We start from the raw sequence: 20,571 nt of genomic DNA, 5'->3' as shown, positions 1-20,571 counted from the left end.
ATAAGTATAAGTGTAAGAATTCAAGCTAGTATTTTTGAAATCGATATAATGAAACGGTGTCACTTTTATGTACGTCAAATCAGCGTCGCTCAGTTAGCGTCGAAGTGGAACGGTGGAATTGGAACACAGCAACGAATATTTTGTTTTTCAATTATTTCCGTATTTAGCCACTAAATTTAATCAAATAAACACTAGAATTGCTAAAAATTGAATAAACTATTGTTTTTTCTTACTTTGAGCGGGTTCTTCACTCTTTAAGTAGCTTAAAAATGGGGTTGAAAAATTGCCCCTACACTGTATTGAGCATTATCTCAGAAATAAGAGGATGCGCCAATAAGCGCGATACACCAGCTTATAGCCCATTCTTTTGAGAATATGCCCTGAAAATTTTATTAAAATCGTTCCCTACGTTTTGGAGCAAATCGACTAAAAGTGGACCAACCCGGCTAACAGCCCATACAAAAATGACCCCAAAAAATTGTTTTTAAAATTGTGAAGCTCCAAGAGGATGCGCCAATATGCACGGTAGTGGAGTCGATGTAGGACCTTTTCAAGTATATATGGACCAAAAATCATACAAATCGTTCCCACAGATTTTGAAAAAATCGAATTACAGTTTCCCATATAATTTGAACTAATAAGAGGAGCGCCAACCAGTGAACCGGAACCAGTCCGCAAAAAGTTCATTGAACTAGTTTAAAAATACTATATGGCTCTGTTAGACTTATTAAGTCCTTCACAGAGGATGCGCCATTATGCACGGTATACCGTTGAAAAGCTTATTTTATACAGAACATTATAAGACAACTTTTATTTAAATAGCTTCCACAGATTTAAAGAAATCAAGTCCCGAAAATTTCAGACCCTGATTCACCAACACTGGCCATTAACAGCATCACATATTTCTGTGCTGCCTAACACGGCGCTGAGGCCGTCAGCCAACGGGTACAACAGGGGGACCTACGCGCAAGCAATTGCGTGCCGTAACTGTGTACACCGCTGGTAGTGCGACTATACTCTCCACGTGAGGGCGGCTGGTAACAGGTCCCGGTAAGGTCATGTCTCTGCCGAGGATGCTGGCTAATGGTAGTCGGGCGGGGAGAAGAACACTCCCTTCCTTAAATTACCCCAATCCAAGGTGGAACAGCATATGCCGAAGGATGCGTGTCCGAGGGGGGGCTCGGACGCTAATATGCGAACTCTGGGGGACAGGCCGACCTCCCAGTTTTAACCAGGCTTATCATGACAAGCGGGCTATGTCATGATGGACGAACCCCTTCCCGCCTACTCGTGGGACCAAAACATGAATAACACTCTACAAAATAAAAACCAAAGCGGAGAGCGGAACTCCCTAAAAAAGACCGGAAATGGGACCAACGGCCCGTCAAACTCCAAGGCCCTCAAAAGCCAAGGAGTTGCTGAGATGGAGAAGTCCCCCACAGAGGGACAACATCTGGAGGCGGGACGCGCCGGTGCGGTGGAGGTTGCCAAGGCAACTTCTTCCAAAGCGGGGATAGCTATGGGACCACCGAACGGGTGGTTGACCCCAGGGTCAACCTCTAAACCAACCGGCGGTGCCCCTAAGGCGAACCCTGGTCCGGAAGCGTCTCACTCGACGCAGCGTAAAGGATCCTACAAGGACAGAAGAAGAGCAGCCTTCATTCTGATGAGGGCGGACCCATCGGCCGAAGCCAACCCGGACCAGGCCGAGATTATTAAGTGGGCAAGGGAGATCCTACCCGACTTCAATCCGGAAAAGGCGGGAGAAAGGCTGGATCCGAAGAGACGCACTGGGTCAGACCCTGCCAAGGAGGCCGCGCAAAGCGCGAAGAGGCAGAGGTCCACAGAGGGAGAAGCCCCCCAGGCCAAGAAGAGGAAGGCCCAGCCGCAGCCGCCCAACCGCTCGTTCGCTGAGGTGACGAAGGGAAGAACCCTAATTGGAGTCCTGGACAAGGGCTCCAAGGATGGGCTCATCCCCAAGGAACTCTGGCGACGAGTGGTAAACGAGTTGCATGGGCGCTTCGTGGAGGAAATGCTGCGAAGTGGAGGACCCCCACCAGAATGCGAAGACGCAGGATGGTACCAGGGTAGCGTCATGGTGATTGCTTGCCAAGACGCGCGATCGGTGGAGACTTACAAGCGGATGATTTCATCGCTTGGAGAGGTCTACCCTGGAGCTAAGCTGGTGGCGGTTGACTGGGACGAGATCCCCAGCAAACCGAGGGCGCGAGTGTGGCTCACAGAAAAGCCAGCCGACCCTAAGACCATCCTGACAATGCTTAGGATGTGCAACCCGACGCTCCCCACGGCGGACTGGAGAGTCGCCAAGGTCGAGGAGGCGGTGGGATTGCGGAGGCAGGTCGTCCTCACACTAAACGAGGAGACCGTAAAAGCCCTGGAGAGGACGGAGTACGGATTCGAGCATGTCTCGGTCCGTATATATAAATCTGATGCGAAGGCCAAGCCAGGAGGTATTGGTCTGGAGGCAGACACACAAGAGCCAGACTTGGAGGAGCCGACCGAAGAGGGGCACCCGGAGGAAATGTCGGATGAGGAGGAGGACATTCTAGAAGGGTACACCTCGGAGGAGAGCGACTTGGCAAGGGCGCTTGGTGGTGTCGGAATGGAGGACTCTCTGCTGGGCTCCGAGACGGAGGCAGAGATAACTGTGGTGGAGGTTTGTAAGGATGTCCCTGACGATCTTACAAATAAACCTCCACCACAGTAAAGCAGCGTCAGCTGCCCTCCTTCTCCACCTCGCCGAGAGTGGAGCAGATGTGGCCCTCATCCAGGAACCCTGGATCCTAGGAGACAGGATTCTTGGGCTGGGGGCGTCGGAGTTCAGGCTCTGCAAAGCCAACACTACAGGTAAAAGGCGAGCCTGCATCCTCGCAAAAAAGAACCTTAACCTCTTTTTGCTACCCAATTTCAGCAATGAAGACCACGTAGCCGCAGCCGTAGAGAGCCCAAATGGCCCTCTAAGGATATGTTCGGCGTATATGGGCCACGACCAGGAGGCCCTTCCCCCGCACCCGCTGATCAAACAGCTGGTGGAAGACAGCAGGAAGCACAAGATCGACCTGATCATAGGTTGTGATGCTAACGCCCATCATCATCAGTGGGGCAGCACTGACACAAACGAGAGGGGTGAGTCAATCTTCGATTTTATCCTAGGCTCCAATCTTTTGGTGGGTAACAGGGGTACAGAACCCATTTTCATAGTCAAGAACAGAAGAGAAGTACTTGACGTCACTCTTTACTCTGAATCCCTAGCAGACAGGATTGTTAGATGGGGAGTCCTAGAGAAACACTCATTCTCAGACCACCGATACATAGAATTAGTGGTCAATTTCGAGAACTTTAGTCGACTAACGGTACGCAACCCGAGAAAAGCGAACTGGGAGTTATATAGAAAGAAGCTAGATAGTTCCTTGGGAAATCCTCCAACAGGGAATGTGGATAGTAGGGCAGCCCTGGATGCCATGGTGGATACGCTCACGGCCGCGTGCGCCAGGGCATTCAATAAAGCTTGTCCCAAAATCAGATCGGGCAAAAGCAAGTCAAAGAAACCACCATGGTGGTCGCAAACACTTGCGCCCTTTAAAACCAAGGCCCGCAAGGCCTTCAATTTTGCCAGAAAAACAAACTCGGAGACAGCCTGGGAGTCGTACAAAGCGGACCTTAGGCGATATAACAAAGAGCTTCGCAAGGCAAAAAGAAATGCCTGGGCCGAGTTCTGCACAAACATTCAGCAAACATCAGAGGCCTCTCGACTCAGGAAGGTCCTTGCAACTACTGCACCAAATGTAGGATACATTAAAACCTCAGAGGGCAACTGGACATCGTCCAGCAAAGAAACCCTAGAGGCTCTCATAGAGACACATTTCCCGGGATGCTCTCGAGAAGACGCAACCCTGGATATGCAGACACAGGGGAATAGCCCACCCACCAACAATCCACTTGAATACCTATTGAATGATAGATATCTCAGCTGGGCAATAAATAGCTTCAAGCCCTTCAAATCCCCGGGTCCAGATGGCATTGTCCCGGCTCAACTAATTAAAGCCGGTCCCAACCTGAAATCATGGGTCAAGATAGCTTTCTCAGCAATCTTCAGGATGGGCATCGTACCCCAAATGTGGTTGCGGACGAAAGTCGTATTTATACCCAAGGCGGGAAAACCATCTCACTGCACCACCAAGGACTTCAGACCAATAAGCCTGTCGTCCTTCCTTCTCAAGACAATGGAGAGACTAATCAGCCTCCATATTAATCTTACTATAAACCCAGATGATATCTCGGGATCACAACATGCGTATAGGAAGGGCCGATCCACGGAAACGGCACTCCACGAAATCACTACTTTTGTCGAGAAGGCACTTAGTGATAAGGAAAACGCACTCATTGGTTTTCTAGACATAGAAGGTGCGTTCAACAACATCCTACCAAGCTCGATAACCAATGCGCTGACAGGACTAGGAATAGATAATCAATCCGTACGCCTTATTAAGCAGATCCTGGTAAACAGGACTGTTGAGGCGTCACTAGGAGGAGAATCTATTCATAGATACGTCAGAAGAGGCACCCCGCAAGGAGGCGTACTCTCACCCCTACTCTGGAACGTGGCGGTTAATAGCCTACTGCGATCCCTTGAAGGGGGTGGTTGCAAAGTTATCGCTTACGCGGATGATGTCGCAATTGCCTTCTCAGGAAAATTTCCCCAGACTCTATGTGACCGCATGACGGACAAACTTAGGGTCCTCTCAACATGGGCAGCTAGAAATGGACTAGGTGTGAACCCATCCAAAACAGAGCTCGTCCTCTTCACCAGGAAGTACAAAATACCAAACTTAAGGCTTCCAAAACTATTAGGAGAAACACTATCTCTTAGCGATAGCGCCAAGTACCTAGGGATTACGCTAGACAGGAAACTAGACTGGAAATCAAACACTATGGATAGAGCCAACAAAGCTACAATCGCGCTCTATACTTGCAGAAAAGCCATTGGTCTTAAATGGGGAATGTCACCAAAAATAGTAAGATGGCTTTATACAGCGGTCATAAGACCCATCCTCTTCTACGGGGTGGTGGTATGGTGGCCCGCTCTCACCAACTCCACAATCAGGGCGAAGCTTAGGAAAACGCAAAGGATGGCGGAAGTCTGTATCACGGGCAGCCTACGTACCACTCCTACGGACGCACTAGACTTCATACTCGACCTTTTACCAGTAGAGATAGTGGGAGTCAAGATGGCCACGCTATCGGCAATCAGGCTACGAGAGACGGGCGCATGGAAAAGGACTGACTACGGACATACCAAGTTAGATGTGCACCACTGCACGCCAACGGGGTCTACAGACTACTGCGTACCTGTCGATAATCCCACCTTAAAATACAAGGTCTACATTCCAACAAGGGAGGAATGGGACACACAAATCCCGGGACCAGCCGGTTCCCTCCATATTTACACAAACGGTTCAAAATTGAATGGCCAGGTGGGAGGCGGTTTCCATTGCGAAAAGCTGTGTTTAAATGAGTCCTTCAGACTCCCAGACCACTGTAGTGTTTTCCAAGCAGAAGTAATAGCTATCGGAGAAGCACTCAGATCCCCAGCACTGATTGGAAATCAGGACACAATCTGTATCTTCTCAGACAGTCAAGCGGCACTCAAAGCCCTTGACGGTCTTTCATCCAACTCCAGGACAGTGAATGACTGTCGCAGATCTCTTAACGAGATGGCAGAGCAGCATGACATACACCACATATGGGTGCCCGGGCATAGGGACCACGAGGGTAATTGCGCCGCCGACGAACTAGCAAGAGCAGGTACTACCAATCCTCTCCTACCGGAGAAGGAACCAGTAGGTATCCCCTTAGCTACGTGTAGGCTAAAATGTAGTTATCACATTGACCGCGCATCACTGAGGAAATGGAGAAATCTCCAAAACTGCAGGAACTCCCGCATGATATGGCCCATCCGATCTAGGAAGAGGTCAATGATGCTTATCGCCCTAAATAGGCAGGACTGTAGTCTGGCGATCAAGGCCATTACGGGACATTGGTTAATAGGAGCACACGCGGCTAGACTAGCGGTGCCTCATTATGACTACTGCAGGAGCTGTGGAGACGAAGAAGAGGAAGAGACAGTCGCACACCTCCTGTGTCAATGCCCTGCGCTGGGGCGCATCCGACTCAAATTCCTGGGCGCAGCAATACTTACAGACCTTACAGACCTCGCGGAGGTCGCTCCACACAGACTCGTAGCCTTCATCCGTAAATCTGGATGGGACCGCGAGCCGCTTCAAGAAGGATAGAGCACCCTTGGGCACATAAGTAGTGGGAAGGGAGAGGTCCTTTTGTAGGATCCTTGCCTGTGCGGTATCACAAGGAGCCCAAGCGGCTCAAGTGGATGGGGGTCAGAAACCGGCTCTCATCGCCGCCTCAACCTAACCTAACCTAACACGGCGCTAGCCGTTATGGAATTTGAATGCCCCCCTAGCTTTTTTTTAAAGAGGATGCGCCATTATGCACGGTATACCATGAGAAAGCTAATTTTTAGCCCGTTCGAATGGTACCAGTGCCATTAAAATCCTTCCCACAGATTTTTAGAAATCAAGTCCCGAAATTTTCGGGACCTGGTTTGCCAATACTGGCCATACTCATTTTTCCGTGTTTGCACGCTGCCCAACACGGCAGCCGCCACAATGAATGTTTAACTTTTTTTTAAAGAGGATGCACCATTATGCACGGAATACCACGAGAAAGCTAATTTTTAGCCCGTTCGAATGGTACCAGTGCCATTAAAATCCTTCCCACAGATTTTTAGAAATCAAGTCCCGAAATTTTCGGGACCTGGTTTGCCAATACTGGCCATTATCATTTTCCCGGGTTTTGACGCTGCCCAACACTTATGGCGCCATTAAAAAAAGAGCTCATGTACGTACATACGTACATACATATATAGAAAACACATGGCAGCATACATACATATATAGAAAACACATGGCAGCATACATACATATATAGAAAATACATGGCAGCATACATACATATAGTAGTTTCTATATATGTATGTATGTATGTACGTACATGAGCTCTTTTTTTAATGGCGCCATAAGTGTTGGGCAGCGTCAAAACCCGGGAAAATGATAATGGCCAGTATTGGCAAACCAGGTCCCGAAAATTTCGGGACTTGATTTCTAAAAATCTGTGGGAAGGATTTTAATGACACTGGTACCATTCGAACGGGCTAAAAATTAGCTTTCTCATGGTATACCGTGCATAATGGCGCATCCTCTTTAAAAAAAGCTAGGGGGGCATTCAAATTCCATAACGGCTAGCGCCGTGTTAGGCAGCGCAGAAATATGTGATGCTGTTAATGGCCAGTGTTGGTGAATCAGGGTCTGAAATTTTCGGGACTTGATTTCTTTAAATCTGTGGAAGCTATTTAAATAAAAGTTGTCTTATAATGTTCTGTATAAAATAAGCTTTTCAACGGTATACCGTGCATAATGGCGCATCCTCTGTGAAGGACTTAATAAGTCTAACAGAGCCATATAGTATTTTTAAACTAGTTCAATGAACTTTTTGCGGACTGGTTCCGGTTCACTGGTTGGCGCTCCTCTTATTAGTTCAAATTATATGGGAAACTGTAATTCGATTTTTTCAAAATCTGTGGGAACGATTTGTATGATTTTTGGTCCATATATACTTGAAAAGGTCCTACATCGACTCCACTACCGTGCATATTGGCGCATCCTCTTGGAGCTTCACAATTTTAAAAACAATTTTTTGGGGTCATTTTTGTATGGGCTGTTAGCCGGGTTGGTCCACTTTTAGTCGATTTGCTCCAAAACGTAGGGAACGATTTTAATGAAATTTTCAGGGCATATTCTCAAAAGAATGGGCTATAAGCTGGTGTATCGCGCTTATTGGCGCATCCTCTTATTTCTGAGATAATGCTCAATACAGTGTAGGGGCAATTTTTCAACCCCATTTTTAAGCTACTTAAAGAGTGAAGAACCCGCTCAAAGTAAGAAAAAACAATAGTTTATTCAATTCTTAACAATTCTAGTGTTTATTTGTTTAAATTTAGTGGCTAAATACGGAAATAATTGAAAAACAAAATATTCGTTGCTGTGTTCCAATTCCACCGTTCCATTTCGACGCTAACTGAGCGACGCTAATTTGACGTACATCACTTTTTTGTATTCGAATGGACTGGTAATCCTGGTACTTGAGTCAATACCTCCGATTAAGGAACATGTTTATTTAACATTTATTATTTCCAAAGAAGCCTAGATCTTTTCGCCACCAAGTACTCAATTCACATAGGAAAATACCAGACTAAAGAACATTAATAGGTCTTTAGGTCTCTAAAATTTGTAATATTTCATCACATTTGACAGGGTTAGTGATAAACTAGAAAGACATTTTTGATACCTTATTTTTTGTAATAATGATTTAGTACTCAAATCGAAAAACATGTTTGATGAGCAAAAACGTTAATTTTTTCAAGTGTGATCGAATAGTTTCACGATACCGCCATTCCTAAAATTAATTTGAATTGAGGCATGAGAAAATTATACAAGGTAGTCCACTCCGCAGAATTATAGCCCCTTAATATAAGTTGAATATGGGCTAATCCTGGGGTCCCGAACGTACGTTCAATAAATTAAAGAAAAAACCATTTCTTTAAACTTTTTTCTTGTTTCCGATAGTATTTGGTGAGTTCTTTTCTTAGTGTAAATTATGGATTTTTCATTTTCATAACATTGGCAAAAAACATGAGGTCGCGAACAGCAAAATCAAAAAATCTGCGAATTGGAATGGAATATTTTAATGCAATAACTTTACTTTTAAATTAGAGGCATGCAGCTTTCTATCGAGTCTATTCATAATTAAATATCTCCATTGGATTTTTTTAAATTAAATTAAGTGCCGGTCGCGAACGTACGGGTCGCGAACGTACGATATTTCCATATATAATATATTTTGTTTTTTTTGTTGTTTACCCTTTTACTTTTATAAATAAATTTATATTTTCATAAAAAAACCTGTTTCACCAATTTTTTTTTTTTCAATAAACATTTTAATTTTAATGTTAATTTAAGTTTAATTTATTTTTAATTATCACTTCTTATATCCATCTTCAAATATTAATAAACTTGTTTAACAAAAATAAAAATTAAAAACAAAATTAATTATATTATTTTACATACGTACGTCGCGAACGTACGCCACTTTAAAATTCAATATAAAAAAATTGGCTTGCAAAAGTCTGCAATTTTTTTTTTAATTTCAATAGTTTACTCTAAAATGACTTAACACATTAAGTTTCGTCCACCTGCTTTCACTTAATGCGAAGCAATTACGATAAAATTATGTTTTGGGGTCGCAAACGTACGATTAGAACATAGTTAGAAAAAAAATACAAATTAAGAGGTAATTGAACACTTTTTCAATTTTTCTCGTCTTATTAGATTGTTATTAAGAGATTTAGTAGAAAAAGAGAAAATACATCATATGTTTTTCTTGAGAAATAAAAAAAACATAAAAATGTCTTTAAAAGTAAAAAAAAAAAATTAGTGTGTGTCTAGGGCAGGGGTCGGCACGGCCCTATCCCGAGGCCATAGGAAATTTCTTTGCCCGAGCTCTGCCACACACACACAGTATAAATGTGTGAAACGTCATGCTCACAGCCTACTTTCTGCTATTCGTTACTAACACTAATGCGTTAAAATCATATCAATGTATTGGGGTGCCGACCACTGGTCTAGGGACATGCGTGAGGAACGAAGTTCCTTTGGCATGTTTGGCAATGAAGGAGAGACAGGAGTGAATGAAGGCGAAAAATGATTTACAACAACAATTTACAACTTTATATGTACAAAAATGATTTTGAATCATTTATACTCGTGAATCTCGCGTAGTGGGGAGCATGAGCAGTGGAGAAACGCTCGACTGTGGAGAGCGAGAGAGTGAAAAAATGGTTATATTCTCTCACTCTACGAAGAAAAAGCAGACAGATAGCCGTTTAACGTTAACTTCGGTCAAAAAAAAAAAAATTACATTTTTTGACTTTTTGGGCTTTTTAAAAAAAAAAGCTAAGATATGCTATGAATCCAAATGATTATGAAAATTTGGTTTTTTATTTATGAAAATACAAAAAAAAAATCGAGGAATATGGACATTTATTTTTCGGTCCTGGTTGACCATCTGCCGGATTAGCCTATATAGTAAACGTTGAATAGTAAGTGTGAGTGAAACGGCTATACAGAGTTTCGATTAACCCGCACACGGTGCATGGGGCTAAACGTATTCTTAGTTATGACACGAAAACTTTGCTCCTAGCCCGTGCTTGCGACAAGAACCCCAAGTCATTTTTTGGTTTGGCCACTTAAAGGTTAAAGCCTAGTACTCTGACGACGAAAATCCGCTGTCACACGTGTGCTAGCGAAATCGCTCTTTATTTGGCTACCGAGCTAGTGTGACCAAAAAAATTAAGGAAAAGGGTAATAATGAACAGCTGTACTCTCTCTCTCTCTGTAATATTTCTCTTTCAATTTTCGCTCCATGTTTGGGGTGTCAAAATAAATCCAATGAATTGATAACCATCATTTTCGTCGTCAGAGTACCGGCAAAATATAAGAGGCAAAAATTTCTTCTTCTTCCTTTTTTCACACCGTTTTTGGAGTTCGTTCCGCTGTAACACGTGTTGTAACACGCTCGCACACAACCTCGCACAGTTTAACAAGCTGGCACTGAAATAAGGGGACCAAAACCCCAACAACTTTGACAGCCGACTGGACTACCTTGTATAATTGTATCATGAATTGAAGTACAAAAATTGACAATGTTGGAAAAAACTAACTTAAATAAATCTTATATTATCACAGAAGTCTTTTTAGATTTAAAATCTATTTGTGTTTTAAAATATGACTATAAAATAATTGTTGGTCATAATTGCGCAATTAGGGCCATTAAATGGGCATTAAAATTTGGTTTGTCCCATAAATCTAAAAAGACGAGATAAAATTGTACTTATTTAATTTAACAAATAATATTGGAGGATCAACTTGACTTTGGTATGCATCTAAAAAAACTTTCTGCATTACACAACAAAAAATGTCTATCAAGTATATCACTGACCCGACCCTGTCAAACGGGACCAAAGATAAAGCCTAGTATTCTGACGACGAAAATCCGCTGTCACACGTGTGACAGCTGTCAAACTCCATATAAAAGAAACGGTGTAAAAAAAAGAAGAAATTTTTGCCTCCTAGATTTTGCCGGTACCCTGACGACTAAAATGATGGTTATCAAATTGAATGGCGTTGCCGGATCAAATAAAGTAAACAGCTGATCTCAGGGTGTAAAAATAATTCATTTGATTATTTTGACACCCCAAACATGGAGCGAAAATTGAAAGAGAATAATTAGAGAGAGAGAGAGAGAAAGAGAACAGCTGTTCAATATTACCCTTAATTTTTTTGGTCACACTAGCTCGGTAGCCAAATAAAGTGCAATTTCGCTAGAGGATTTTCGACAGCGGCTTTTCGTCGTCAGAGTACTAGGCTTAAAGATTTTTAATTTTTTTCGCTCTGTAAAACGTTCTTTGGTGCGGGCTGGCATCCCTATGTAAATTTCTGGTATTTTTTTGCAATCTAAATACTAGGCTGATACCTTTTTCGATGTAACGGACAAATATCACATGAGAATATTTTTTTTTTGTGCAAGAATATCGATATATTTGTATTTTTGAGATACTCGTTACATCCCTATTTTGCAATACGGTATCAAAAAATCCTATAATTATAAAAACATTTGTGATGAACATTAAGAAATAAAAGAAAAAGTTTAAGCGTTGCGGAATGTAAAAACATAGGTAAACTAAAACGTTTGCGCTATGCAAGTATATATTTTATGTTTTTTGCATTTAAATAATACCCAAGATGACCCCTCAATTATTCAGTTATACATACAAAATTTAAAGCAAAATGACATTTTAAATAAGTTGACAGAACCAATAACTAATTTAAAATGCTTTAACGAGTCTAAAACTAAACTAATTTGAGGAATAATTTTAAATAAAACTAAATTTTTTTAAAATAGATAACTGTTTTTAATAAAAACAATGTGTGTATCTCCATACCTTACAAAAGAATCTACATATGTATGTATGTATATAAACTGATAAGTATTTAAAAATTTAATAATAGGAATATTTTATGTTAAATTGTATGATTGGTTACGTTATCAAAAGGGGCGTGGCAAGATATAGTGGTTTTTGATTCGAAACTGTTTAAACTAGACCGATGTACAACATGTGTATTCATATTCATATGTACATTATGTTCAAATATGTACACACCTACAATAACATAAATAGGTACATACCTACATACATATATGTATGAATATTATCAATATTAATTGCATAGTCCGTATTGTATGTAAAGTATAGTTTTCATAAAAGAAATACAGTTTAACCAGATAAATGCATTTGGGAGCTGTCCCTTAGAAGAAGGAAATGTACGAAAATATTTTATTAAAAAGAAACTACACATACTTATGTATGTACATACATACATAAATGCAAATTTAAAAATCATACTCATGATATATGTATGTATGTACATATGTATATCATTGATACATTGTTTCTGTATAATGTCATTTTTTATTAAAATATATAAATACATATGTACATACATATGTATATCGGAAAAGTTACCAAAATTATGACATTTTTTAAGTAGCTACATATATGTACATATGTATATATCCTTATCCTATAGCTGCTTGTAATCCTGGTGACTAAACAGGTTTTTATACCCGGCACTCGAAGAAAACAAGGGTATATTGTATTAGTGAAGGGATGTAACACAGAGAAGGAATTGTCTCCGACCATATACATACATATGTATGTACATACATATAATAAAATACACAGAAAATTCGAATTTTGTACAAAAAGTACATTTTAATGGATGCAACTTCTTAGTTCCTAGCTCTTAAACTATAGATAATATACCATAAATTAACAAAATGGTCGTTTAGAAAAAGTATATTTATCGCCAATGTCGGATATAGTTAGTCGATCCTAATGAGAATTTCATAAAAAAATCAATTTCAAAGTTTAAAAAAACTCCTAAGACCATCAGCAGGTGATCCTGATCAAGAATGTATACTTTTAACGGTCAGAGATGTCGCCTTCACTGCTTTGTGAATAATTATAATACCGTCTGAAAGGGTTTAAAAAAAAACCCAGAAAGGATGCCTGTAGCCGAGTTTCCCGACGATATTATAACTGGTACTCATCTTTATCATCCACACTTTAGTTAACTTTAAAAAACAGAGTTTCAAAAGCTGTGCTGCTCCAAATATCCAAACATTCATTGGAGTCCATCCAAATATACTGTGCTCGCCCTAACCGTAACAGAAGTAAAAATTTAGGAGCAAGATGACAGCAGTGAATGTGCTACAGCTCCATCGTACGTTTTTTTGTTTTGTTTCTTTCTTATTAGCTTCCGAAACATTCCGATGTTTCTGGCGATCATTTAGGAACACTGGATCCTAAGAGACAGGATTCTTGGGCCTGCATTCTTGAAAAAAAAAACCCTTACCTCTTTTGGTCAAAAGAGTGGAACGCAGTGAAGTAGACATGTTTGACCCTTTCATCTTTATAGTATAAAGTATATATACATAAAATAAATTTATATATATATTTATATATATGGTATATAAAATTTTCGTGCCAGTTTTCGTTACCATATATACGGCTACCATATATACTATAGAAACGGCTATACCGATAGCGATAGCGATTAGCGTATTCAGTAGGTCTGAGAATCCCCCAAGATCTGTTTTTCACCCTTTTAAATCCTGTTCGACATACCAAATCGCATATAAAGTAAGTTACCTCATCACACTCAACTCAATTTAAACTGGGGCAAAAATCCTTCATCATTAAGTAAATATATACATAAATTCTATTTATGAGTGTTTTGTACAGTATGCATCCAGTATTCCAGTATGAGCCTGATATTGAGTATTATGCTCACTCAAAAGTGGTAATTGGTGCTATGGACAAGGAATGTTCGCATTGTCATGCTCTGAAATTCAAAAATGAGCCAGCTGGGATGTGTTACGCGTCAGGAAAAGTGCAATTACCAGAAATTTAAACACCACCAGAACCATTGAACGGCTTATTTATTGGCATTGATCGGGATTCTAACGTGTTCCTGAAGAATGACTGTGACACGAAAATGTTATATATAAGATAAGTCTAGAACTGAGTAAATTTTGTACAGAAATTATAAAGTCCTCTGGTGGCAAAACAACGTTTGACGGGGTCTCTAGTAATATATATGTATATACATACTAGCTGACCCGGCAAACGTTGTTTTGCCACCAGAGGACTTTATAATTTCTGTACAAAATTTACTCAGTTCTAGACTTATCTTATATATAACATTTTCGTGTCACAGTCATTCTTCAGGAACACGTTAGAATCCGGATCAATGCCAATAAATAAGCCGTTCAATGGTTCTGGTGGTGTTTAAATTTGTTTTGTTTTCTATAAGGGCTATCTGTTTTTTCTTCATTTATTTTGGTTAATAAATGTTTTTCAGTATTTCAAGTACATCCAGTATTTTCACGTACAGCAAAATTCCCCTCGCCAATATCTAACAGTTGTTTAGAGAAAGGATGGATCCTGAAGCATTTGATCGCGCGTATTCTTGGTCAGTTCTTTTTCAACATTACGCCACAGTTGCGATGATTTTAAGCAAGCATGGAATTCATCAGCGTACGTTAGCCGCATCTGCATCTGAATTATTTTGAATGTTCAATGACAGCTTAAGTGCTGAATGAGCTGTTATGCCTCCATCTAATAAGGTTGCTGCAACGCCAGAAGATGCAATGGCCAATGCGTTGCCATTTTTTTTAATCGTAACTCGGCAGGAAGAAGCGAAATAAGGAATGTTCACTTTGGAACTTTCACTTTGAATGTTCACAATAATCACTTTGGAATAAGCTGAATTTTCAACATCAGGCTCTTACTGGAATGCTAGTCGAAGAAATTGCCCAGATGTGAATCCTCGATAAACTTGTTGCCGTTGTTAGTTAATTCTTCTTCTAACTATTAATCTGTGCGCTTCTCTTCTTTGAAAAGTGGTCTTTGTTGATTATATTCATCTCGTGCATCTTTCGATTGTGATTCACGTAACTGCGCCATGCTTACACGCGCCTTTTCATTACCTTTATAAATTTGTTCTCCTGATCTCGTATTCTTCTATCTCGCGCAGCTCTAGAATTGACTGTTTGATGACTAAAATGGGACCAATTGCGTTTTCTTGGCATTGGTGACTGTAGATAAGTAATCGGCGGACCCCTATTTCAGGGGCATATGACACACACATAAATGTACAATACGTTACGCTCTCAGCATACTTATTGTTATTCATTACTATAAAATCAGCCATTTCGGAGGAGTATAATTCCCGTTGTCGAACGGGATAAAAAGTATCCTATGTCCTTCTCCTGGCTCTAAGCTACCTCCCTACCAATTTTCACTCAAATCTGTTCTTCCGTTCTTGATTTATAAGTGGTGTAACATATAACACGACTTTCTTTTATATATAGAAAAAGATTCGGAGGAGTATAATTCCCGTTGTCGAACGGGATAAAAAGTCTTCTCCTTCAGTCCTTTCATTTGCAGTATTTTGTATTCTTCTTGCATTACGGCTTTGTCGGGAAAGATTCGATCGTCTTGGTCGCGGCATTATTAATTAAACTTCACTTCACTTCAATCCACTTGTTAATTATTTATTTAATAGAAATAGTTTTAATATTGATTTCTTACAAATATCAATAGAGAGTGCAGAGGCTCTGGTGGTGCTTCAAGTTGAGGCAATTTCACTTTCCCGGAAGCGCAACACAATCCTTTTGGTTCGTTGTTAAATTTAAGAGCCTGACTTTGAATTTGACTTCGTTTCTAACTGACATTTCGACATTTGACATTTTCATTTGACATTTTCTTCTTAGCTGTCTGCCTAAATAAAAAAGTATGGGCACGGGAGGAACGCTGTCGAACGGGATAAAAAGTATCCTATGTCCGTCTCTTGGCTCTAAGCTACCTCCCTACCAATTTTCACTCAAATCTCTTCTGCCGTTCTTGAGTTATAAGTGGTGTAACATAACACGACTTTCTTTTATATATATAGAATAGATAGATTGATCTAGATTATGGGACTTTCCGTGAATTCTGTTATGGGCAAAACTTCTGCAAACGGAACTAACGGAAAAGTTTGAACTTTGGTATGTTTTAAGATAGAAACTGTGAACTTTTCTTTTAAATAATTGCGGTATAACTTTTATATCAAATAATTTCGGTATATTTCCGATCTTAACTGCAGGGTATATAACCTTTGACTCTGACCGAAATTAGCTTTTCTTAAAAATGAAAATGGGTATGTTTGGAATTGTTCTTGGCTTTCTTATATTTTCCACCGGAATACCAGTTCGATTTCGCGGCTTCCTCCAGTCGATCCAGACAGAAACTCCATCTCTATGAAACATCACACTTATCACAGTGCAATGTTACTGGGAATAACTGAGAATATTTTAGAACTTGAACTTCTTATGGAGCTTCCATTCGACGGATGGAGAATAAGGAGTGGTGCTCAGAGGGAATAGGCTATTATGTGCAAGGGTACACAAACATGAGCTCCGCCCAAAGTAAGCTTTTTTTCTTGTTTTGTTTTTTGTATTTTTCTTCTTTTGTGACACCTTAATAACCCTCGAGCTCTGCCGTTCACACACCGTATAAAACTTATGAAACGTTTTGCTCTAACGTTTGCTCTTTTTGCTGTTATTCGTTACTAATACTAATGCATTAAAATTATATCAATGTATTGAGGACCGACCACTAGTCGACTGAAAACATATTTTAGATTTTGCAAATAATCATAAAACTGCTCTTAAAATAAAAAAATTATTTTTTTAAATTTTTAAATTTTTTTACAATGTAAAATTTAAAAATAAAAGTTATTAGCATATTTAAAAATTAAAATCTAATTTAAATTTTTAATTGTATTTCCCCCCTTAATGCGAAAGGACCCGAAGGCGAGAGAATCGTACTCTCTTTTCTTTCGCTCATTAATTTTAAATAAATTCCTTCGTTCATAGAATTTCAGTCCTATCCGAGAGAAATCGAGATCACAGATTTTAGAAACATAGTTGTGAAAAAACGCGGTTAAAATTACCCGGTACCCTTTCTAGCACTTTGACATGGAAAATATTTATCGTATTAACTTAAATACATTATAACCATTACTGGTTAATCTGATTCTAGAAATGCCTATGTTGACAAAATCACTTATTCCTGTCTTTATTTTTAGATTTTATGATGATACGGCCATACCAGGAAAACTTGCATACCAACTTGAGTAGAGCTCAAATAATTAAAATGGATAATCAGTAAATTTTTATCTGTGGATTTGTTGATAAAATAGAATCCCTACTACACGAAATTTAAAACCAATAGATACATATTTATATTACTACCTTGCATTCTCCAAACTTGAGCGAAAATTAAGTTATTTCTTGCGTGAAAATTGTCGCCCTATATAAGGAGCGTTTGTGGAGATGTATTTTATTCTAAGCGTACTGCTATTGGCAACTCTCGGAGAAAAATATTATACACAAGTATTGGCAACTAATTTATGGCCCGACAGATCTACTATACAGAATGAGTTGGTTAACTTAACTGATGCAAATGAGACTACAAAGGTTGCAAAAAACTTTAGTAACACAATTACCAATGTAGCAAGGTTTGACACCAAATTGAATCACTTACTTGTGGATACTATTACAGGTCGAGTTTTTATTGGTGGCGTTAACCGTTTGTTTCAACTTTCGCCTGATTTGGAACTTTCTGAAACGGTTAAAACCGGACCACAAAATGATTCAGTGGAGTGCAGCATTCTTGATTGTCCGGTAAATGCGGTTCGCAGTCCGACCGATAACTACAACAAAGTTTTGCTTATAGATCGTGCTACTTCACGACTTATTGCCTGTGGGTCGTTATTCCAAGGGACATGCACAGTTCGTAACCTTCAAAATGTGAGTATAATTGAACACGAAGTCCCAGATGCGGTTGTTGCAAACGATGCCAATTCATCAACTGTGGCATTCATAGCACCAGGCCCTCCACAGCATCCGGTAACAAATGTAATGTACGTTGGAGTTACTTATACAAATAATTCACCTTATCGAAGCGAAATACCGGCTGTAGCATCACGATCTCTGGAAAAAACAAAAATGTTTCAGATTGCTTCGTCGGCTGTGACGACGGGAACGAGAACATTTATAAATTCATACGCACGTGAAACATATTTTGTAAACTATATTTACGGATTCAGCTCTGAGCGCTTTTCATATTTTCTTACCACCCAGTTAAAGCATAGTCACCATTCATCGCCTAAAGAATACATTACGAAGCTTGTGCGAATATGTCAAGAAGACTCAAATTATTACTCGTATACAGAAATCCCAGTAGAGTGTATAAGTGAAGCTCAAGGTGGCACTAAGTTTAATTTGGTGCAAGCTGGGTATCTAGGTAAGCCTAGCTCGGATCTAGCTCAAAGCTTAGGTATTACCATTCAAGATGATGTACTCTTTGCTGTGTTTGCGAAGGGAGATGCAAATACACCAACCAACAATTCTGGCCTGTGCATATACTCCCTAAAATCCATACGTCGGAAATTTATGCAAAACATTAAATCATGTTTTAATGGGAACGGAATGCGAGGTCTAGACTTTATATCTCCTAGTATGCCATGTGTATTGACGGTATGTATAAATAGTTTAAATTACAAAAGTTTATTAACAAAGAGTGTGTTTAATTCATCATAGTTCATATGATAGTTCAACATAGTTCATAGCTGTTTCGCAACTGTTTTGCTCTTTTTTGGCGTCTTACTGATGACGTCCAGATCGTCAAATCTGCACAGATACTCTACTATTTGATTTTGTCGCAAGCTGACCTTTAACTCGCACCTAAAAAATGAAAAATATGAATTTGGAAGTCGGCCGACCCATGTCGTTCCGACTTATATACTGCGTGCAATGAAAAGAAGGGTGTGTGCAAAGTTTCAAGTCGATAGCTTTAAAACTGAGAGACTAGTTTGCGGAGAACAAACAGACAGACAGACGGACATGCTCATATCAACTCAAGAGGTGATCCTGATCAAGAATATATATACTTTAAAATTCATAAATTTAAAATACTTAAATTCATTGTAACATTTATAAAATAAACACCCCCAATTAAAGCTATACAGAATCCGATGTGTCGGAGTCGACCAATGAATTGTTAGAAAAAGCGATCAGCCTAACAACAACATCGTCTTGGGTACCAACCATGAGTATAATTCGAAAAACAATTTGGCGAAATGAAAACATATGAGCGAAATGTCTCCGAATCGATTTCATGGCATATCTACCAATTAGCCCATTTCCTTTCTAAGTTGCAATTTTTTTTTTAACGTTGCTTTTATTTTGTTTTTCACTGTGAGGATGCCCAAATCCCGGTGGATGTTTTCGTTGCGAACATACCTTGGTTCCCCAGTGATAGCTCTCAAGATTTTTGATTTTCCGCGTTGTATGATATCTATGTTGCTGCTGCTCGCATTTCCCCACAGCTGGGAGCCATACGTCCAGATTGGCTCTAGGACTGAATTGTACAGTAGTAACTTGTAGTCCAGGCACAGTGGCGATCGTGAGTTTATGATCCAGTGGAGGCTGCTGGCTTTCAGTTTTAGGTGCATCTTTTTGCATTGCTGCTTGCGCCAGGTAAGTCGTCTATCATGGTAAACTCCAAGGTACGTTTCGTCGTTAGCTTGAGGGATCTGCATACCGTTTAGTAAAAGCGGAGGGCATGTTTGTCTATAAAGAGTAAACGTTATAAGTTTACACTTTTGTTCGTTTATTTTAATGCTCCAGTCGGACAGCCACCTTTCCACTATTGTGAGATGATTAGCCAGTTGGGTTGTTGCCTGCGTTGGGCATCTGGAGCGACTAAGGATAGCGGTATCGTCGGCGAACGTAAAGGTTGTTAGTTGTGCGCTCGTAGGAATATCCGCAGTATACAAAACATATAGACACGGGCCGAGTGCGCTTCCTTGTGGAACTCCAGCTTCGATGGTGTAGTCGCCCGAAGTAGCTGCGTTGCATCTCACTAAGAATACCCTATTGTAGAGGTATGATTCCAGTAGCTTGTGGGTGTATGTTGGCAAATACGTTTTAATTTTGTGCATGAGTCCGAAGAGCCAAACTCGGTCGAAAGCTTGAGATACGTCGAGGAAAATGGCGCTGCAGTATTCTCGCTGTTCGAAGGCTGAGCGTATTTCGAATGTTAATCTGTTCACTTGTTCAATGGTTCCATGGTTTCTTCGAAAGCCAAATTGGTGTGCCGGGATAATATTGCAAGCTTCCAGATGTGGTATTATGCGAGTTAACAAGCATTTTTCAAACAATTTAGACAAACAAGATAGAAGGCTTATT

The 20,571-nt window shown here is 40.1% G+C and overlaps 1 protein-coding gene across 1 annotated transcript in view; it reads left to right on the top strand.

Moving 5' to 3' along the window:
* Nucleotides 1-11,733: 11,733 nt before the first annotated feature.
* Nucleotides 11,734-20,571, top strand: part of PlexA (plexin A) — a 53,562-nt gene continuing 44,724 nt past the window's right edge. Inside the window, exons 1-2 of the mRNA XM_043213467.2 lie at nucleotides 11,734-11,887; nucleotides 17,406-18,858. Coding sequence (XP_043069402.1) covers nucleotides 17,653-18,858 — 1,206 coding nt within the window. The 5' untranslated portion in view covers nucleotides 11,734-11,887; nucleotides 17,406-17,652. The remainder of the gene's footprint in view (nucleotides 11,888-17,405; nucleotides 18,859-20,571) is intronic.

This window comes from Drosophila bipectinata, chromosome 4 (assembly GCF_030179905.1).
Source record: "Drosophila bipectinata strain 14024-0381.07 chromosome 4, DbipHiC1v2, whole genome shotgun sequence".
Taxonomy (NCBI): Eukaryota; Metazoa; Arthropoda; class Insecta; order Diptera; family Drosophilidae; genus Drosophila; species Drosophila bipectinata.
This window is presented reverse-complemented; position numbering and strand designations above follow the sequence as displayed.